The sequence below is a fragment of the Chenopodium quinoa genome, unplaced genomic scaffold (genome assembly GCF_001683475.1).
Source record: "Chenopodium quinoa cultivar QQ74 unplaced genomic scaffold, ASM168347v1, whole genome shotgun sequence".
Classification (NCBI taxonomy): Eukaryota; Viridiplantae; Streptophyta; class Magnoliopsida; order Caryophyllales; family Amaranthaceae; genus Chenopodium; species Chenopodium quinoa.
This window is the reverse complement of record NW_018742390.1, coordinates 7492233-7515431: the sequence shown is the minus strand read 5'-3', so window position 1 is coordinate 7515431 and position 23199 is coordinate 7492233. Positions and strand designations below refer to the sequence as shown.

The 23199-nt window shown below is 32.9% G+C and overlaps 1 protein-coding gene across 1 annotated transcript; it reads left to right on the top strand.

The window, feature by feature from the left end:
• The first annotated feature begins 9665 nt into the window (after positions 1-9665).
• On the top strand, positions 9666-10265 carry LOC110701346. Its single transcript, XM_021878999.1, has 2 exons — positions 9666-9885; positions 10129-10265. Exons 1-2 carry the CDS (start codon positions 9666-9668, stop codon positions 10263-10265), a joined length of 357 nt encoding a protein of 118 aa, XP_021734691.1.
• Positions 10266-23199: the final 12934 nt, after the last annotated feature.

Sequence of the window (23199 nt, the reverse complement as noted above, 5' to 3'; positions counted from 1 at the left end):
CTACACAACCAACAAGGCAACAGATCTAACCAACATATCCAACAAGCTAAAACAATAAAAATTAACCAACAATGCAAAATAATCCAAAGGATCAAACCAAAGCTACTAAATCAATGGAAAAGGACTCAAATATAAAATTAAAAAAATTAAGTTTAGGGTTCGTTGGGCAAGCAGTCACTCGGAGGGTTGAACCTTAGGGTTCATCCTACTCACATAATGCTTCAAACTAGAGCCCTAAATGTCATCAATGTCAAGTGGAGGGAGACCAAAACCAGCCTTGTTTGGAGGAGGTGATGAACCCTCCTTCTCAGGCTCGCTGTCAGAGGAAACCACAATAAACTCCTAATCTAGAAACCCCCTTATCCGTCAAAGAGCCACCATAGTTGCCTTCCTTTTAGGTCAAATCTTGGCCGGTGGCCTAGCCCTCTTAGATCTGGGCTTCTTGGTAGGTACAAAGTTCCCCTCACCAACTTCAGGGACCAAAGCTACAACAACGTCAATAAAATGTAGGGATTTCCTACCATGGTACTCCCCCTGACCTTCAGCCCTAGTCAGGAGTTCCTCCTCCTCCATACTTTGAAGAACCTGACCCAAAGTCTTGTAGGTGGTTGAAGAATAGTATGGACCAGCCTCACCTGACTCGTAGAATTGGTGAGGAAAAGGAGAATAGGTCTCAATCGATAGAGTGAGGGAGAGGATCAAATTACCCTCACCAACGTCGTCAGTGGCAGTGAAAGCGTCGTGGAGTGGTTCTAGGTTAACCATGATGATTGGGGACATGATTTGTGAATGATCTGATGTTTGAAACTCAAATCTGGAGAGAGGGAATGGAGAAAACTAGGTATGGAGAAGAGAAAGAAAGAGGAAAACGAAGAAATAGGGTTCATCTGGAAATTTTCCAGAAGAAATAACAAACCCAACCATCGCAATTAATTTTGGGTGGTTGGGAAATTAAGTAAATGAGAGTAGTTGGGGGGAAATGGGAAAATAAATGGAGGGAGTAATTAGATTAGGGTAATTTGATTAGTTGTAGGTTAATGTATTTAAAATAAAATAAGGGGAAAATTAACAAATTCTTATTTTTAAGTAAGGGTAAATATGTAATTTCCATGGTTTTTGTTTACTAAAAATAGAAAGAATATATTAAGTTGCACATAATGTATAGCAGAAATAATAGTAAAATCAAAGTTTCACATAATAATAAACGGAGGTAGTACAAAATTTGTATTTACGTTGTTATTTATTTTTTGAGAAACTAATTGTAGGTTGTTAATATATACATTATATATATTTTTCCCCTTTCCCAGGCCACTCACACCACATGCACGACCTATGCATCAGCTGCCTATAACAGCAGTGTAATATCCTGTATTTTTATACGTTTTATAAATTAAAGTATTATTTTACAACATATTTAAATAATTTAAAATAAATTATTTACGTTATTTTAATATTTAAAAAGGAGTATTTAAATTAATTATTTATACAGTTTTGAAAATATTCTATTTTTATATTTATAAATTTTGGGGCATTAATTTATAAAGGAGTTTTAAAGTCAAAAGAATTTTAAATAATATCAAAAGACCAATTTAAGTTGAAGTGGGAATCATTAAAGATAAAATGGGAAAGTCAAGGAGGGAGAGGGTTATAGAGAGGAGTATAAATGCTCATCTTAATGCAAAAATTAGATTTTAGCCTAAGGCGATAATCCAAAGACGTAAACTCTCTCTTTCATATATACATATATTCAGATTTGATTTTGTGTGAAAAAAGCCCCAAATTGATTAAACCAATTTCTAATTTGATGTTATTGAAGAAATTTAATTGTGGTCTTACTTGGACATGTTATTTATTTTTTTGATTTTTAAATTTTGTTATGATTTTAATTTAATTCTTGATATACTAAGTTTGATTTTGCATGCAAGCATATTTATCTAATTATGTTATTTTTTCGAATTTAGTTTGTGGGCTTACTTGGATATGTTATTTGTTTGTTTGATTTTCAAATTTTGTTATGGTTTTAATTCAATTCTTGATATACTAAGTTTGATTTTGCATGAAAGCATATTTATGAGTGAAACTTTTATATATTATGTTATTTGTTCATATTTAGTGTGTGTGTAAATATATGGGTGTAATATTTACTAATCTAAATTTTTGTTGCATGCAAAATTTCAAGTGATTGAAGCATTTCTGATCCACAATTTCTTTTGGAAAATTTTCAGGAAATTTTCAAGCATTCAATATTTTATGAAGTTGGTTGATGCAAAATTTATAGGTGTATTTTTTAAAAAATTGTGTTATTTTTTTCGAATTTAGTTTGTGGGCTTACTTGGACATGTTATTTGTTGTTTGATTTTAAATTTTTGTTATGGTTTTAATTCAGTTCTTGATATACTAAGTTTGATCTTGCATGCAAGCATATTTATGAGTGACATTTGTATATATTATGTTATTTGTTTGTATTTAGTGTGTGTGCAAAATTTATGGGTGTAATTTTTTCTAATTATGTTATTTTTTCAATTTTAGTTTGTTGGTTTTCTTGGACATGTTATTTGTTTGTTTGATTTTGAAATTTAGATATGGTGTTATTTTCCGGAAATTCATCAAGAGTTGTTTACTTTTGTAGACTTTTGTTGACTTCCTTCATTTTCATTCATATAATTAGAGTTGTCAATTCGGGTAAACGGGTCGGGTTTGAGTCGGGTTAGTGTGAGTCGGGTCATCTCGGGTCGGGTCAATACGGGTTAATGTCGTAACATATGTGTGTCGGTTTCGGGTTGGGTCATGCTTGAGTTGGGTCACGTCGGGTCATACATCTTATCGGGTTTGGGTTGGGTCTAGGTTGGCTTAGTAAAAGGTTGGGTTACATTCGGGTCGAGTGAAAAATAGGTTGGGTTAAATTCGGGTCTTTACGGGTTTAAATGAGTTAGGGTCGTTCTCAGGTTCGAGTCGGGTTCGGTTCAAGTCAATTATTTATGGGTTATAATCAGGTTGGGTCATTCTCGGGTTCAATTCGGGTTCGGTTCAAGTCAATAATTTGCGGGTTATAATCAAGTTGGGTCATTTCCAAGTCGAGTCATTCTCGGGTTTGAGTCGGGTTCGGTTTAAGTCAATAATTTGCGGAAAACATGTTTTGTCCCTGAAATTCGTCCCTAAAAACATGTTGTGAAACTAACCTCTTAAAATTCAAAGTGAAATATTGAAGGAATAGAGTTAGGATTCAATTTCCGTTCCAATATTAACATGAGACAATGACCTATACATATTGATTCAGTAACAAGTCGGCTTGAATTTGGGTTAGGTCAATAACAAGTCGGGTTGATTCGGGTCGGGTTTGTAATAGGTCGGGTTAAAATTCGAGTCGGGTTAAATTCAGGTTGAGTTAGGAACAGGTCGGGTTGAGTTCGGGTTTTGACGGGTTAAAACGGGTTTGGGTCAATTTCGGTTCAGGTCAGGTTTGGTTCAGGTCAATAATTTACGGGTTACATTCAGGTCGGGTCGTCTCTAGGTCGGTTAATGTTCGGGTTCGAGTCTCAAATACTCGGGTCTAGGGCTGGTTTCTGGTCGGGTTCGGGTCACCATTTTTTTCGGATTCTGATGAGTCGGGTAATAGGTCGGGTTAGCTTTTGACAGCTCTACATATAATTGTGGTTTATGTGATTAATAAAGTGGTGAAGTGGACATGTATTGCATTGTGTTATACATTATGAAAGAAATAGCTTTTGGCTTGTGGCATGTGTTTTTTGGGTGGGTTAGGTATTTTTAAAAAAAAAATTAAAAAGAAAAAGGCGATAAAAGAACTTCATTTTCTAATTTTTTATTATATGCAAAATTTTAAGTGATTGAAGCACTTCCAATTCACGATTTCTGTTGGAAAATTTTTAGGTAATTTTCAAGCATTTAGTAGTTTATGAACTTGATTAATGCAAAATTAATGGGTGTAATTTCTTCTAATTATGATACTTTTTCGAATTTAGTTTGTGGGATTACTTGTACATGTTATTTGTTTGTTTGATTTTGAAATTTTTATATTGTTTTATTTTATTTCTTGATATACAAAATTTGATTTTGCATGCAAGCATATTTATGGATGAAATTTTTATATATTATGGTATTTGTTTGTGTGCAAAATTTTTGGGTGAAATTTTTTGTAATTATGTTGTTTTTTTCAAATTTAGTTTGTGGGTTTACTTGGACATGTTATTTTTTTGTTTGATTTTGAATTTTTGATATGGTTTTAATTTAGTTCTTGAGATACTATGTGTGTTTTTGTATGCAAGCATATTTATGGGTGTATTTTTTATTAGTTATGTTGTTTGTTTAATTTTAGTGTGTGAGTCTACTTGCATATATTGTTTGTTTGTTTGACTTTGATGTTTTTAGATTGTTTTAATTTATAATTATTTTTACAATTTTAGTTTGTGGTTTACTTGGACATGTTATGGTTTTGTTTCATTTGAGATATGAAGTGTGTAATTTACGAATTATGTTGTTTGATTTTAGTGTATGAGTCAACTATTTTTTGCATGCAAGCATATTTATGGGTTTAATGTTTGCTAATTATTTTATTTGTTTAATTTTAGAGTGTGAGTCTATTTGCATGTATTGATTGTTTATTTGATTTTGATGTCTTAAGATGGTTTTATTTTGTAGTTATTTTTACAATTTAAGTTTGTGGGTTTACTTGGACATGTTATGGTTTTAATTCATCAATTTTAGTTTTGTTCAATTTTAGTGAGTGATTCTACATACTTACATATATTGTTTGTTTGTTTGATTTTGACGTTTTTAGATGGTTTTATTTTATATAAGCATATTTTCGAGTAAAAAGATTTTGGATACTAAGTATTTAATTATTTTTTTTGCATGCAAGTAAATTTGTAGGTGTAGTCTTTATTGAGCTTTTATAGTTGTCATGCATGTATGATGTTGAGATGTAATTTTTTTTAGCTTTTAAAGTTGTCATGCGTATATGTGGTTGAAAGCTTTTGTTTTATTTTTAAAAAATTGTAGTGTGATAGTGTTTTGAGTATAAGATTCATGTTTTGAGGGTAGCACAAGTGAGAGTGATACGAGTTTTAGATTCGTTATTTTGATTGGTTTATATTGATAAGGGCTTGAGATGGTTTACAAATTCTAAATTGTTGCTTGCAATTTATGTGAAGTTTGTGGGTTTAATTGAGGTTAGCATTATGTATTATAAAGTTTCGGTTAACAATGCTTATTGGCCAGTTGGTAGCTGGTTTATATGGTTTGGGTGTCAAGTGATTAATCTCTGGTGTCTGTAGTTACATTTAAACTAGGATGAATTTAGTCTGAACTGGTTGATTGTACGTGAGTTATAGGTTATGGATGCTCCGCTCACACAAGTAGTGATATCATTTCGTCCTTTATTGAAGCAAATTACCAGATGTTTGGATTTCCCTGATCTAGAATACCAATATCTCAATCTCCGAAAAAGCATTGCTTGTGTGGCTATAAGGAGCGAAAATAGTGTTGTTCCTACTGTTTATCTTGGTGGAGATACTGATAACGTAGATGAATCGTGTGAAAATGCAGCTAAAAAGGATGTGTATGATCTTGTAAAAAGTTATGACATAGTTGTTGAAGATGTAACTGCTTTACATAAACAAATGTATGAACGTTGTGGACGATTGTATGGTTACAAGAAAGAGGAATTGGAGGCAATTGAAAAAGGAAAATCAAAGGTTTATTTTCATGGAGATATTTCTACTGAAATTGGTCATAATCAAAGAATAGTTGTTGTAGATTTCCTTGAGGTGTTGAGGTCTATTTTTAGATGTGTTGATGTGATTAAAATGCACTCCAATTGAAATTATTGAACAATTCCCAAATCAATATGTTTCTTGGTTTACCATCATTCACCATAGGAACAATTCAGGATTTAGGTGTTTGTTCAGTGATTTTTGTTTGAGTCAGGTTGCAGCTAAGCAAGACCTAGCTAGAAAAGATGTTGATTATCTCATTAATGTGTGTAATCTTGAAATAGTGGATGCTAATTATAGGGCAACGACATGTAGTTTTGATGCTGTGTTATGTGTTCTGGAGAGGGAAAGTTATTTAAGTGCAAAGGAACGTGTGTTGGGCGTTAAAGAACACCTGGAACCTACTTCTAGTCTTGTAGAGCAGGATTGCGTGGTTCCCGTTGGAGAGGATTTCCAAGCTCCAATGCCTAATCCACCTGTTATAGATTTCAATAAGATTGAACTTAAGTCTCAAGTTGCATAATCATTTGCTATTTTTTATTCTAGCATTGAATAAATCCCAAAGGGGGTAGAGTCAGAATATTTACATTGGACGTTTTAAGCGTGTGAGGCTTTTAAGGGATTAGATGTTTTAGGTTTAGCTTGGAGTTAAAGGAGTGTCAACTGCTCACTGTTTGGTCTTTTGTTGTTGAATGCTTCAACTAGGATAGTTTTTTTTGGAGCAAGAAGTTGAAGTTGTTTAATTAGCTTCTTGTATGTTGCACATGATAGTTTTTTGTGATGCTTGTGCATTGGACTCTTTAAAGTAAACAGTTAGATAGGAGTTTGTATTAAAGAACTTGGCTATGTGATGGTTGTAATAGATTATATATAATTAATGACAATGAATTTTTTGTGTTTTTTGCTCTAATCTTCCTGTTTTCAATTACTTGTTGTTGTTATCTTGATTTATGCAGTTTTAAAGCTTATGGTATGTCTTGTTATGAAAATACAGATTACTTAGATCACGAGCTTTATGTAGTAAAAAAATAGTTAACTGATACAACAATGCTTGCAAAGACAACATATCGTGGAATTTGCAAAGAACAATAGGATATGGGTGAGTTTTTTCATGTATCTAACAAAATTTAGATTTAGGAAAGTTTCATTTATAGTGCAATGATTTGAGGGTAATAGTTTACTAGATTAACGTTGATCACCAATTGTCTAGATCGATTATTACAAGCATCAACGAATTCAAAAAAAATACAGAATTAAACGTCAAAGAGGGTTAGAAAGTGGATGTGATAAGGTAGAGGCTGGTAATGAGTCCAAGAAAAAATCAAGGAAAAAAATTCAAGTGACAAGTAATTTTAGAACTCTTATTTGTAGTAAACATATTTTATATTCAATTGAATTGATGTGGAGATAATTGCTTATAAATTTGGTGTTCATTATTAATAAGCACCTTTATCGACAAGAAGATACACCAATAACCGCCTTGTGGATTTGGAGAGAGGATGTAGTGATCGAATGCAAAGATACTTAGAGGTTGAATACTTTGGTGTTATAGAAAAGTTTATTAAATTTTGCTATGTTTTTGTTATTGATTTATGTTCTTAAAATAAAACTCAAAATGTGTTTTTATAATTTTATTTTAAAGGTTACATGAGCAATCTAATGAAAATTCTAGAAAAGAAAAAGGGAGCACAATTGAAGTGTCAAGTAATTAAAATGTCATTTTTAGGGAATTTCTACATGTTTTTACATAATAAATGTATTAATGTAAAAAAAAAGTATTTGAAATTTCATTGATCACATTTTTTTACAGATGGTCTTGTTTCAAAAACTGTTGAAAGAGTTTTAGTTCAGGTTTTTGCATTACCTGCAGCTCAACTGACAGGTAATTTTAGTGGCTCATTGTTGATGTTGCAAATTTATTTATATACAATTGAATTGATGTGGAGATAACTGCTTATAAATTTGATGTTCATTATTAATAAGCACCTTCATCGAAAAGAAGATACACTAATAGCCGCCTTATGGATTTGGAGAGAGGATGTAATGATCGAATGCAAAGGTACTTAGAGGTTGACTACTTTGGTGTTATAAAAAAGTATATTAAGTTTTGCTATATTTTTGTTATTGATTTATGTTCTTAAACTAAAACTCAATATGTGTTTTTGTAATTTTATTTTAAAGGTTACAGGAGTAATCTAATGAAAATTCTGGAAAAGAAAAAGGGAGCACAAATGAAGTGTCAAGTAAATAAACTGTCATTTTTTGGAAACTTCTACATGTTTTTACATAATAAATGTATTAATGTTAAAAAAAACGTATATGAAATTTCATTGATCACATTTTTTATATATGGTCTTGTTTCAAAAACTAGTGAAAGAGTTTTAGTTTAGGTTTTTGCATTACCTGCAATTCAACTGACAGGTAATTTTTGTTCTCATTGTTGATGTTGCAAATTTTATATACAACTGGTTTGGAGCTTCTGGCTATTGAAATTGATTTGATCTTTACTATTATAAACAGCTTCCTCGGCAAAGGATTACAAGAATAAACATCGTACAAATTTGGAGGGTGAATGCAGTGTTCAAAAACAAAGGTTTTTAAAAACTTTATGGTATATTATTGATATTAATTTTCATAGTTAGAATTTGACTGAATATGTGTTTCAAATACTGTCTTAAAGTTCAAAGGAACAATCTGATGCAAGTTTTCAGAATAAAGAAATCAGTAAATTCCAAGCGATAAGTAATTTTTTATTTTACTTTGTTGATATCGCAATTTTACAGTAAATATTTGTATTTTAAAAACCCTGAAATGAACATTGTTCATATTTTTCACAGGGGGATGTGTTTCTCTAATTGGAAAAAAATTCCTACTAAGTCTTATCTGCTTCCTACACCTACTTACTGTCATAGGTGTATGGCTAAAAAATTTGCTTTTGAATCACTTTACTTCTGTTGTGATGATGGAGAAATCAGGATTGCTGTTAATGAGTACCCTCCACTGCTTGTGTGGTTATTAACTTCTACAGATGAAGAAGCAAAACATTTCAGGAAGTATGTGCGATTGTATAATAATTTGTTCGCTTTCACTTCATTGGGCGGTGATCACAAAGCTGAAACAAAGAATGTGATATATGTTTTTAAGTTAAATGGAAAGATTTATCATAATATACCCAGTTTAGTTCCTGGTGAAAAAGGGCCACAATTTATGCAATTTTACTTTTATGATGGACAACATGAATTCGCTAATCGTGTAAAGTGTTTTTCTACATTAAGGGAAAATATTTTGGCTATGTTGATGGAGATTACAAATCTAAATCCGTATGCCAGGCTCTTTTGAACTTTGAGGGGAGTTTCAATTAGTGATTCAACACAGATTCTGTTGAATAAGACTACAATTCTAGATCAACGTGTTTATAATGCTCCAACTTCGGATGAGGTTGCTGTTATTTGGCCAGAGAATACTTCTTCCAGTGAGTCTGAAAGTCCACACATATTAGTCACTAGTGTAAATGATTCTCCTCATATGATTAATACCTATTATGGTTGCTATGATCCTTTACAATATCCATTGCTATTTCCATATGGTGATTATGGGTGGACTCAAGGTTTAAAGAAGATGTCTTTGGGTGGAATACAACGGTTACAGTCTCAGACAGATCCAGTTTCTTCTTGTAGTATACATACTAACGAACGGTTGTTAGATGAAGAATCTAGGCGTATGAGTTTATTCTTATTAAAGTATATTTGATTTTATATATGTCATATATATAATTTTATTACTTATTTATTTTCTTTGATTTGTAGGTGCAAATGGAGGTTCATCCAAGGCAAATAAACATATTTCAGCTTGAGAATATTATGCACATAGACTTCAGTGTCGTCCGAGAAATACTTGCTCAAAGCTGGAAGATGTTTTCAGCAATATATCGTTGATATGTATGTCAAGGTAGAGAATACACGCTTAGATTTTTTTCGAAGAAACCAACAAACAATAAGGGCTGATCTTTATCAGGGATTTCTTGATACCATAGGCTGTGGAGAAGAATGTGCAGCAAATGTTGGAAAACGAGTTATATTTCCTGCGACATTTATAGGTGGTCCTCGAGATTTGAAGAAGAGATATCTGAATGCAATGTCATTAGTTCAGAGATTTGGCAAGCCTGATTTATTTATAACTATGACATGCAATCCTAATTAGCTTGAAATTAAACAATGTTGGAGAAGAAGCAAAAAATAGGCCAGATATTGTCTCAAGAGTTTTTAGAGAAAAGGTACTTACTTTAAAACACTTAATCAGGAAGAAAAAAATATATGGAGAAGTAGCTGCAATGATATATGTTATTGAATTCCAAAAAAGAGGTTTTCCTAATGCTTATTTTCTCATTATTTGAAATCAGAATTCAAAATAAAGACTCCTGATGACTTTGATAAGTTTGTTTGTGCTGAAATTCCATCTTCTGAGAATGGATATTTAAGAGAAATTGTGATCAAGCATTTAATGCTTGGTCCATGTGGTCATCTTAATCCAGAATAGCCTTCTATGAAACATAAAGAACGACGTGGACATTGTATGTATGGTTATCCAAAGCAAAATTGTGAAGAAACTAAAAGTAATCGTGATGGATATCCTATGTATCAAAGGAGAGCTACGTGTGATATTGTTAAAGTTTGGAGTGTTGAAATGGATAATTCATGGGTGATTCCATATAATCCATATCTTTTAGCACATTTCAATTGTCATTTAAATGTTGAAGTTTGTTCAACTATTGAAACAGTGAAGTATCTGTATAAGTATGTTTATAAAGGACATGACAGGATATCATTCAATATTGTCTAGACAAAAGATGGAGTTCCTGTACAGGATGAAATTGAACAGTATCAATTAGGTCGATGGGTTTCACCCTGTGAGGCTGCGTGACGCCTTTTTGGTTTTAATATATATGAAATGTATCCTTCAGTTTTACCTCTTCCTATTCACTTGCCTAACTCTCAGCTGATACAAATGAGACCTCATGAAAATCTTACGTCAATTGTTTCAGATGATAAGCGTACTAGGACCTGTTTAAAAGAGTTCTTCAAAATGAATTGTAAATCATCTTTGGGAACAGGATGGCTATACAATGAATTTTCAGAACATTATCGGTGGGATTCATCAGATAAGCAGTGGTATAAAAGAAAGAATAAGAAAATTCAGGTTGGAAGGTTAGTATTTGTTGGACCTTCTGAAGGTGAAAGATACTATTTACGGTTGCTGCTTCACAATTTCAGGAGTCCAAAGTCGTTTGAAGATCTATGAACAGTCAATGGCTACGTGTGTCACACTTTTCAGCAGGCAGCACTAAAGTTGGGATTAATGGAAGAGGATGATGCAATTGAGTTGTGCTTAACTAAAGTATGTGCCATTCAGATGCCTCATGTTATTCGAAAATTGTTTGCTACATTACTTATTTTCTGTCAGCCTAGCAATCCTTTGTCTTTGTGGTTGAAATATTATGATTCATTTTCTCCGACATAAACATCCTACAGATGCTGCAAGAGTGAAACAGCTAACCATAAGATCAGTTGAGCAGTTTGTTGAGTCAATGGGAAGTACGTTGAAAGCATTTGGGTTACATGATTTAGTAGAAGATGATGGTGATTTTATACATGTAACCAAAGACATAGAAGATGCATTGAATGCACCGATACCACCAAAATGTCTGAAATGTAAAGATAAGTTAAATCAGGCTCAACGAGTTGCATTTGATGTCATTATGGATCATGTTACAAAAGGAAAGCCCGGTGCCTTTTTCATAGATGGTCCTGGTGGAACAGGGAAAACTTTTTTATATAATGCTCTATATGCAGAAATCAAATCAATGAATAAGATTGTTTTACCAACAGCCACTTCAGGTATTGCTGCAGCCAATATTCCTTCAGGTAGAACTGCACATTCACGGTTTAAAATCCCTTTAGATCCTTTAGGCTCTCTTGCTTGTAATGTTCCTAAGCAGGGAAGTCTAGCTACACTTCTAAGGGAAAAAACGTTGATTATTTGGGATGAAGCTTCTATGGCTAAAAGGAGAATATCGAATCCCTCGACTCACTACTCAGATATATTTGTAGTTCAAGTGAATTATTTGGAGGAAAAATAGTAGTTTTTGGTGGGGATTTTAGACAAGTTCTTCCTATTGTTCCACGCAAAACACAGCGAGAGGCAGTATCTGCGAGTTAAGTCACTTTTTCTCTAAGGCCATAGCTACTGAAGTTCAGGCTTACTGAAAACTTAAGAGCTAAAGATGATCCTGCATATGCCGCTTTTTGTTGGCACTGGGAAATGGTGAATTGCAAAACACCGAGGATGCGTTTGTTGAGCTGCCACTGGAAATTGTTAAGCCTTGTTATAATGGAGAAGCTGATGATGTACATCTAATAGCTGTAGCATTTCCAGAAATGGATATGCTTCCATTCAGCTCAGATATTTTTATCACAAGAGCTATACTAACACCGATGAATGAGGATGTTGATGCTATTAATTCAAGCTTGATTTGCGAATTCCTAGGTGAATCAGTAGTATATAAAAGCTATGACAAATGATTGATGAATATTGTGTCGTATATCCTACTAAATTTCTAAACAAGCTTTGTCCTGGTGGTATGAGTCCACATGTGCTAGAGCTGAAAGTAAATAGTCCTGTTATTCTGTTAAGAAACATTCTGCCATCATCTGGCTTGTGTAAGGGAACAAGACTAATATGTAAACGATTTTTTCGTAATCTCATCGAGTGTGTTATTGCTCTTGGACATAACAAAGTTCAGCATGTGTTAATTTCGAGAATATATGTACGCCCATCAGACTCAGCAGGCTATCCTTTTCAATTTCAGAGGAAACAGTTTCCTTTGAAACTTAGCTTTGCAATGACAATCAATAAAGCTCAGGGACAGACACTTAGTCAAGTTGTGGTTTTTCTACCACGATCATGTTTTTCACATGGACAATTATATGTTGCGCTCTCTAGAGCTCGAAAATCAGCTAATGTCAGTGTAATAACTGAAGCTAACACTAAGCAACAAGATGAAACAAAGGTGAAAAATATAGTATCTTATGATATTCTTCGTTTGGCAGGAATCATCTAGCAGATTCAAAGGGTAAGTTATCATCATTTTTTCATACATATTAGTTAGGAGATTGTGTATATTTTTTTATAACCATTTGAGAGATTATTTTAATTTGTGTATAACTTCTACTTATTTTTCTATGTTTTTGCAGTAATGGAATAGCTTGGAATTTAGCCAAAAGAGTAATGCCACATATTATAATGTAAATGTAAATAGTGCAAAATTAGATATGTCCACATATTATTATAATGTAAATGTAAATAGTGGAAAATTAGATATGTTAATATTCTTTTCATTATCAAGGAAAAAAAAGGAAGAAAAATTAAAAAATTAAAAAATAAAGGGAAGAAAAAGGGGGAGACAAGAACACTATTACATGCTGAGATAGCTATGCATGCTTGCAATTTTCTTTTAGATTAGAAAGGGGATGGAAGTTTCTGTAAGAATAATGCCACATATTATAATGTAAATGTAAATAATGGAAAATTAGATATGTTAATCTTATTTTCATTATCAAGGGGAAAAAAAAGGTGAAAATTTTTTTAAAAAAAAGGAAGAAAAAGGAGGAAACAAGAACACTATTACATGTTGAGATAGTTATGTGCATGCAATTTTCTTTTAGGTTAGAAAGGGGATGGAAGTTTCCCACGTCAACTTGCGCATGCATTCTTTTTCCACTTAATTTTCCACTATATAAGCAATGTATAACATCATTTACATTCTCTAAAAAAAACCTCTACATTTAAACTTAGGCTATACATATCAAAAAATATCAAATACCTAAACAATTGGTTAAGCTTTACTAGGTTCAACACACAGCAATCAATCATTGGCTACTTCATAGGTATGATCAATCTAATTTTCATGTTTACACAAAAAAATCTGATTTTACTTCATGAATTTAGATAGATCTGCATGTGTTGTTATTTTTCAGTATATGGCCTCTTAATTTTCTTTGTTATAAACATTCTGCATGCTGATAATTACTAATTTAAGTTTGCAAAGCATCTGTTTTAAGCGTGCGGTATGAAACTTTTATTTTTAAATCACAACATGCTTCAAAAATTTATTAGATTTTGCATAATAAGTAATATATTCTGAATACCTACAAGTTCATGCACAGTTATCTTACATTTATGCCTTATAAACAATAATTCAAGGCATACAAACTGATTTATAAATCATATACATCAAATATTGTACAATAAGAGCAGTGGATTGATGATATTTTCATGTCTAACATTTTGCATGCACAACAATTGTTAATTTATTTTTGCAAAACATACACTAAAGACATACAATAATACTCATACATTTAAAATATAAAAAATCCTAAAAAAAAACTTAAAAAACCTACAGAATTATAAATGTATTTTGAACCTGTACATATTGCATGCATTATTATCTTTGATTTCTTCTTCTTGAACATCAAGTTAAGGCATGTAGAATGATTTAAAAATCATTTACATTAAATAGTTTTCAATAAAAAACAGAAGACTAATGATATTTATATTTCTAACATTTTGCAGACATAAAGATTATTAATTAAAATTCAGATTTCTTCCATTTAAGGCATGCAATATGAAACATGTTTGTAGTATTTAAATATATTTACTTTGATCATGTAATTCAAAAATTGTTACACAAAGAACGGTTTCATGGCGCCACATCGAAAATTCCTAGATGAAATTGATACTACTACAAAAAATTTAAAGGTCAAAGTAAGAGTTGTAGAAAAAGGTCGTCCACAGACATAAAAAAAAATACACGATATCAGTGTATATTTTTCAATGATGACAAGGTATATCAGTTTGTTCTACAAACATTTTCAAACTCAACACTCATTTTGCACAAGTTAATGAAAACACTAAAAAAAATGAACATCTTCTTGCTTTTTACAGAATAACAGAATGAAGATGACACTTTTTGGTGACCAAATTCAAGCATACAGGGATGTTATTAGTTTCAGAGGAAATTAAGAAATTGCTGATGCTGTAGTAAGGAACTTGGATGCACAATGGAGAGCTAGAGAAGATTATCTTCCATTCCATTTGTCATTAGGAAGCAAGACTGTCATTCGGTCTTTGGATCCTGAAGGAGAAACAATTTACCCCAGATATCAAACACTTGCTTCTATTCCAAGCATCCATGTAGACGATGACAAACATGGTAAACAGACTATATAAATTACATATACAACAATAAAATATGTAAATTATACTAGAGTGGCATAATACAGAATATAAATATTTAGTTTTTTATTTTTCTGTTTTAGATATTCTCGCGATAGTTCTATATGCATCAGAAGAACTAAGAAGAATAGTGACAGCAGCTAACAAAGAGACATCAATTCGAGATCTTATGGTGATAGATCACAGGTAATTGCTTTTAAAGACGGACTAATATCTTTGTATTCATTTCAATACATGTTATACTAACACAAAGTGAATATTTTAAATCTTCTAATTCCAGCACTAATCAGCCAATGAAAGTATGCACTTAGAACGACCTTGCTGGAGAACAATTAGAATCTATTGTCTCAAACAGTGATTCTTTCAAAGTAATTGGTATCACAACTCTACGACCTGTGACTCGACAAGGTGATATAACAAATTAGATCATATTTAAATGTTCAAATGACAAACATATCTAAAATATCAGAATCATAACATGAGCTTTGGTATTCTTTAAATGTCAGGATTTTCACTTGAATCAACCATGTCAACTTTCATTCTGAAGGACCCTCAAGGTGAAAAGGCGGAAGCTTTAGCTGAATGGTAAAGTTTTGAATAAATGTCTTTTCTGAATATTGAAAGTGTTAGCATAATAATTTCTTGATCATGAATTCAGAATTTTAAGAGAAATCCAAATTACAATTTTTGTGATTTGTATAAAACACACATTGATATTTCACTTGTTAATTTGATTTACTAATAATAGCTTAAATGCCGGGCGGCTTGCCTGAATGCCGAGTCTTTTCCGTGAAGTTTCTCTTAATATTGAACATACAGTAATTTACAAGACCATAAACTTCTTACAATTTTTTATTATTCTTGTAAAAAAGGGCAAAAAGATATCGAAGTATGCTGATCATTGAACAACACAGAATCAAGGAAGTCTTCAATCCAACAGCAGAAAACGTTGTGACAACTATTAGTCGCCTAAAAACCAAGAAGGTATATTTTTGCAGCATATCTTTGAAATGGTAAACAGTATCAGCAAACACAACAAACACTATTTCAGAACATGTTCACATCTAACATCATAACAACCTTAATTTATATATGTACAATGCAGTCAACAGGTACACTTCCACAAGAAGTGTTTTGGTTGAATGTTGTAACTATTGATATAGAATTTGAAAGATTAAGAGCATATATAGGATGCTCCCACTGTGGAAAGCGAACATACCTCGCTCTTGGAACTGTCTACAACTGCAACGCATGCTCAAGGAAAGACATACATGCTTCTCACAGGTATAATAATCATTAAAATAGTATATTCAATAAATTTTTCACAAGAATGTTGTTATACATCTAATCATGCTAACACTATTGCTTTCAATGAGCAGGACAACCATAACTTTCAATGTCTCTGATGGAACTGGATCATTGGAACTCACTGCATTCAATGAACTTTGTGATAAGCTTTTCCGAATGTCAATTTAAGACATCTATGAAATGAAAACAATGGTATACAACATGTTTTTCAATAATTATCACTTCATTATACAACACTAGCCTCAGTACATACTACAAATGTGAATCTTACTTTATTCTTGATTTCTATGTAATCAGGAGCTACTTGACAAATTCCAAGAGATAGTTTACAAGTTAGCAGAAGAGCATTTCCTGATTAAAGTTGGACCCACAACTGCACTGTCAAAGAAAAAGGTTTTGCAATGGGGACTTAAGGGTGTGCATAGGATAGTGGAACCAACAGCAGCCATCAATGAACAAGTCAGCGCATCAAATGCTATTTCTGGTTATGAAAACAAGAAAGCAGCAACAGACACTAGCACAAAAAAATGCAGAGGGTGAAGTGATTCAGAAGACACTACTCCAGTCAGCAAAACGTGCAAGCACAAGTGACACAAAAGAAACGCCACATGAGGATGATCTTACAATCTCCAGCCAAGAGGAAGAAGATGCTTGTGTTTTTGCTGAATATTTGATTACAAGAAATACCAAAAACTAAGACATTGTTGAAGATATCAGCCAGAAACGGAAGAGGCCTGAAAATGAAGCAGAATTAGATATCCACACACCATCGAAAAAAGTGATTGAAATGGCGGCTCAAGACACAACTACCAAAATAGTCATTGACAGTGCAATGGAATCAGATCAAGCTTCTGTAGGTGTGAAGGAAGGCAAGGCTATCGGGTCTGAGGAGCAGGTGAAATCTGAAATCATGTTATGCAAAGTCAAGCAGGAAAGGGTTACCAGGCGCCGAACACTCATATTGCAAGATGATGATCAAGATGATTCCTAGAATCATGAAACTACTCTCATAGAAGATCATGTCAACAATAGCTTCAACAAGTATCAACAGTCACAAAAATATATTTTATAAATATTTTGTAATGTGTGGCATTAACTAGGAACAAGTATACTAAAATTACTTGTTCCTAAATAACACCACTTATTAAGGGATTAGCCTAAACTAGGCACTTAAATATTTTGCAACCGGCTAGGAACTATAATGCTTTTGGGTGTTAAGACTAATGTAATAACTATATAGTATGCGATATATGTAAATAGGTAGCAATCTACAATATCAAGTAATAGTTATATGAAAAATCAACAGCTATGTATATATTATACTTGAAGATGTAACCGATGTTTTTAGTTTATAAAAATATAGAATCGGATTATAGTATATCATTTTCCACTTGAAATAAATTTACGTATCATGTAGTTATTCAGATGTGTGGAACAAAAAAGAAAAGTAAGATCCACCAAAAACAATTTATAACCATTATTATATATTAAAAAAAGGGAAACCTAACAACAACAAGGCCTTGATTAAGATGGTCATTTTATAGGCTTACATTGAAACTAAATCAATGTGAAACACAATAGGGACTCCTTTTCTATATTTGATCAAAGCACCTACATCTACTTGAACATTATAGAAATCAATGAACTGACTAACACCATTTTTAATGGAACATTTACTAATAGCTCTCTGTTTCTTCAAGACTTTCTGCTGCACATTGAAATGTGTATCGGCAAGCTGAAGAATGACATCAGTAGTCTCAGGGAAATCAATGAAATACCGTTTAGCAAAATCGAATGGAACATTCTGTCATTGAAAATAAAACACAAAATCAAATATTTATGCCAAGAGAAAGAAGAATAGAATAAAAAAAAAAACAAAACAAACTTGAAGATAGTTAACAAAAATCATACTATAATTCCTTGATCGACATAAGCATTGGTAAAAGTTAATAAGAAATGATGTTCACAATAGGAAGCTGCAAGCTTGGCAAGGCAATCATTAGTTTCGATCATTTTAGATGAGAGCCTTTCAATAGCAGGTTTCCTCCCACAACTTTTACCTGAAGTAACCGAACTTCCACCATATCCATTTTCCTCAACTCTCTTACTTCCCCTGGGTCTGCGGATTTCAACATCAAATGAGCTATCCCTTAAATAAGCAAATATCAAAGCATCACCAGCATCTACATTATTATCCTCTACAAAATCAGACCACCCAGCATCAAGATATGTTCCCCATCCACTACCACACTCTTCATGCACTAAAGGAACAAACCATGACTTGTCCTTACCATCCACTAACAACTCTATGTTAAAAAAACCATCATCCAGGACATCCCTAAAGCCATCTGAAATACGCTATTTAGAGGCACACAAGAAACACACACCACAGTACAAGCACAAAATCATAATCCAAAATCAAAATTCCAAAAACTAATCATCAACAAAAATGAATTAAATAGCGCAAATTAGCAATAACAATACAACTACAAAAAACAAAAACAGAAACAAGAATGCATACCAATTTTTCATGTTGTTGAATATCATTTTCATATAGAATGGTAAACGAAAGAGAGATTTTGTCCATGGAAATTTCTAATGTCAGAATACTTAGAACTCGAAACAAATGAATTAAAATGTAAGTATATGTAATAGCTTAACTTAAAGGAAAAATTGGTCCCATTAATCTGAACTTTGCCTCATCCGCCAAAATTAATCCCAACTTTTGTTTATTATCTATTACTCCCAACTTTAGGAGGTATTAATTTCTATTGCACCCAACAGGTCATCCAACCTGATGTAGCAGGTTACCTAGACACGTGTCAACACGTGATAGGTCCAAAAAAAATAAAAAATAAAGAAAACATAAATAAAAACAAAAAAAAATTTTTAAAAAAAAACTACCAAACCCAGCCACTACCCCCTATTCCCGGAAAACGCTCCATCACCACCCCCACCCCGCTAGAAATTCGCGCCCACCCCCCGGAAACCCCCCTACTGCCGAAAACCGCCGCCCAGCCACCCCTTCCCTTCCCCCACCCCCGAAAACCCTTCCCCCACCCCCAAAAACCCCTCCCTTGCATCGAACAACCACCCCAAACACCCCAGATCTGCCGCCCAGTACTCCCCCTTCCCCTGAAATTCACCCTTCCTTCCCCCACCCCCGAAAACCCCTCCCCCATTGTTGGAAAACGGCACCCATCCCTCCCTCACCCTCGAAATCCATCCCTTTCCCTTCCCTCACCCTCAATTTTACCCCCTTCCCCGAAAATTAACCACGAAAACGGCACTCCCTTCCCCGTCAATTAGCCACGATACAGCTATGCTAAGGTTGTTTCTAGGGTCTGGGATGGGTGGTGGAGGAAGGCAGGTGGTTTTTAGTGGAAGTCGGAGGTTGTCCGACCGTTTTACGGTGAAATTGAGGGTCGGGGTTAGGGTTTCGGCGATTGAGGGTGGTGGTGGTGGTGAGGGTGGCTGTGCGTGGGTTTTTTTAATGTTTTTTTTAAACCTACCATGATGCGACACGTGTGCAATTAATCACAAGTCGGCAATGTTTACCTGATTAACCGGTTGCAAGTCATTTGGGTGCAATAGAAGTTAATATCCCCTAAAGTTAGGAGTGATAGATAATAAATGAAAGTTGGGATTATTTTTGGCGGACGAGGCAAAGTTCAGATTAATGGGAGCAATTTTTCCTAACTTAAAATACTTCATACCCTTCACAAAATTATTCAATATATAAGCTAAGTCAAAACTTTGAAACTACAACACCATTAATTAAATTCAAATCTGAACTAAAACTAACACTTCTACAAGTAACCTTCACAATACAAATGTAACTTCAGCATATTCCATTTCACCAATAATAAAAGCAATAAAAACATAAAGTCAAGTAAATGCCATAATAGCTAACTAAATTTTCATTTAACTTACAATAATATAAATTAATGCCATAATATGTATTCATGGACAAATTGTGATGTGAGATAGAATCAAATAGCAATTACAACATTCATACAGAGAAGAGCATAAAGACTCCTTGTCACCACATTCACACAAAACAATGTAAACCAATATTATCTTCTAAAACTAAGAGTTCTGCACCAAAATTAGAAATTAAGTGCTACCAAAATCAACTCTTTTAAATTATCTCCACACTCAACAAACCACTGATGTGTAAAGCAAATTAACTTTACAAATTTGGATCCTTTTTCAAACAGTCTCTTGATTAGGCCTCACACTCTAATTATCAAGCATTCATTTTTAGCATTACCTATCAACTAACTTTTCATTAAGCTTAACACTCTAAACTCCTTGTCTAACTTATAGCTTCTGACTACTGCAATCAGACAACGGAAAGAGGAGCCTAAGTTGAAGATATTGACACCTTTGACAAGTTATTTTAAAGATAAATAAACAGTAATGTTTTAAATGTCATAAAAACAACCTAAATGTTTGAAATGCTTTTAATATTTTACTAAGTTTTTTTTCCTGATTTGTGCATGAATTTTGATTACTGTCCTATATGTGATTTTACTCATATTTTCTAGCCTTAAACTCTGAAAACTAGCAAACTAACAAGCCACACTATATACCATTCAGACATAAATTTTCTGATATTATACTCTCTAAACACCTTGATATTTAGCATTTTCAAGTTATTACTCATCACTAACCAACTCTGCCATCTTCTCCTAGATATCTTAATTACATTCTAAATTATCACTATACCCCTTCTTCTCTCTATCTCAGAACCTCTTTTTTCTCTTAAATCATCACTACATCCCTCCCTTACTTTTTCTCACAACCTTTTTTTCCTCCTTTATACATTTCTTTTTCTTTAAATCACTGAATTATACATTTCTTTCTATGTAGATCTAAAAAAACTCCTGAATATGGACAGAAAGACAAATACAGCAATGTAGGTAGTGAAAATTTTAAAAATGAAATATTTTATTAATAAATGTAGAAAAATCTCAAACAAAACTAAAAACAATAAACATCAAGTCATGTAAAACTTAAGCTTTACAAAACTATATAAACAAAAATACCAAAATCATCAAAAATCTTAAATTTATTAAATCATCAGATATATCAAGTTCAACACTCTTGCCTACAATATTAATACATCAAGAATCAGTACTCAGTTGTAAATTTATATATTAAACAATAGGATTCCGCTGCAAAAGCCCAATTACAGCACCTTTATCAACTTGAACTTTGTACTCATCGATCACTGCATCAACTCCATCCTTAATAAAACATTGCACCATTCTTCCATCCTAAGTATTTATCTTCAATTTGGCTTTGAACTCTGTATGATAAAGTCGCAGCAAAATCTAATGGAACATTCTGCATCACGAAAACGTGTCAATGAAAAAAAATAAAATATGATTGACTAAAACATAAGCAAACTACATTATAAATTCAATTTTCCAAACAACACATACAATAATTCCATTTGAATGGTAGCACTCGGAAAATACAAAATGAAAATCTGCCCCTTCACAGCTAGCTGACATACTATTTGCCCAAGAATTCACCTCAATCATCGAAGACTAACCTTGAATCAGAGGCTTTCACCCACATTTTTTTACCATCCTTACCCAAAAAGACCACAAGACTAGAAAAAATATATAGAAGTATTCAATTTATATCCAGAATTTAAACTAATAATAAAAGAGTTTAAGCGTGAGTCAAACATGCAATTAATTATAATAACATCTCCAACATAAATATTTGACTTAAGAGCTCATGCAACCTGATCACACTCATCTAAAGGCATAAATGTAGGAGTTTTTGATTCAGACTTTGTATATTGATATGAAACTTAAACAAATGACCTGAAATTTAGGAAAATACCCTTTTTTTTTCTAAGGCTGACATTCTATACCTAGCATCAAGTTCCATGGATCCAGCATTAAAAGTCAGACAAAAACATGCTACAAATATTAACCTTTCAAAGCTTTTATAACTTAGTTTCTCTATAAGCATGTATATCATTAGACAACCTTCGAATTGTGTCACCACTAAAATTTCTGATCCAATACTTAAGAGTGCTCAAATAGTCTAAAATTATTAAAGCTTCTACCACTCCGCCACAATAGTTAAGTTAGACCTCATTTTTTATTCCCTCGACACTCTCATCAGTATTTTCAAGATAGCTAATCACAACATAAATTTGCTTGAAATGCAAAATGATCCTAATAAGCCATACAAGTTCAAAACAACAAATCTTTTGGAAGAAAAATAATAGCATTCCATGACAAAGCCAATAACACATCTCAAAATACTATCACAGCACACAATGTTACAAAAGATGCATATATTATTTTTAAAAACAAAGAAACAGAACAAAACAAAACTCCAAAAACAATAATCTGAATATTAACCATATTTCATTTACTTAGAATTTTCAATTACAACCTACTACCTAATAAAGCTATATATATTTGCATCTAATAAACTAAAAAGATACTAACAACTTCAAACTAATACAAAAAACTATAATCTAAACTTCAAAAGCTTGCCAAAAAAAACCCCCTGAACAAACCACTACCTGAACTATTAGGGCGAGGGAAACTTGAATGCTTCCGAATCTACATCAGAATCCCCGGGAGAGTAATGATATATGTTATCTCCAAATTCATCATCGGAATCTACATTACACTCCCCGGGATCCACTTCTTGTCCCTCATCATCATCATCCCCTGCCTCTTCTTCAAACACTTCCCCCTGAACCTGCTCTTCTTGAGGCTCACCCTCCTCGTCTTCTTCATCTTCTTCTTCCTCGTCTTGTGCCTCATCCTTATCTCCTTCCTCATCTTCTTCCTGTTGCTCTTCTAATTCAGGCTGAACTTCCTCATGAACC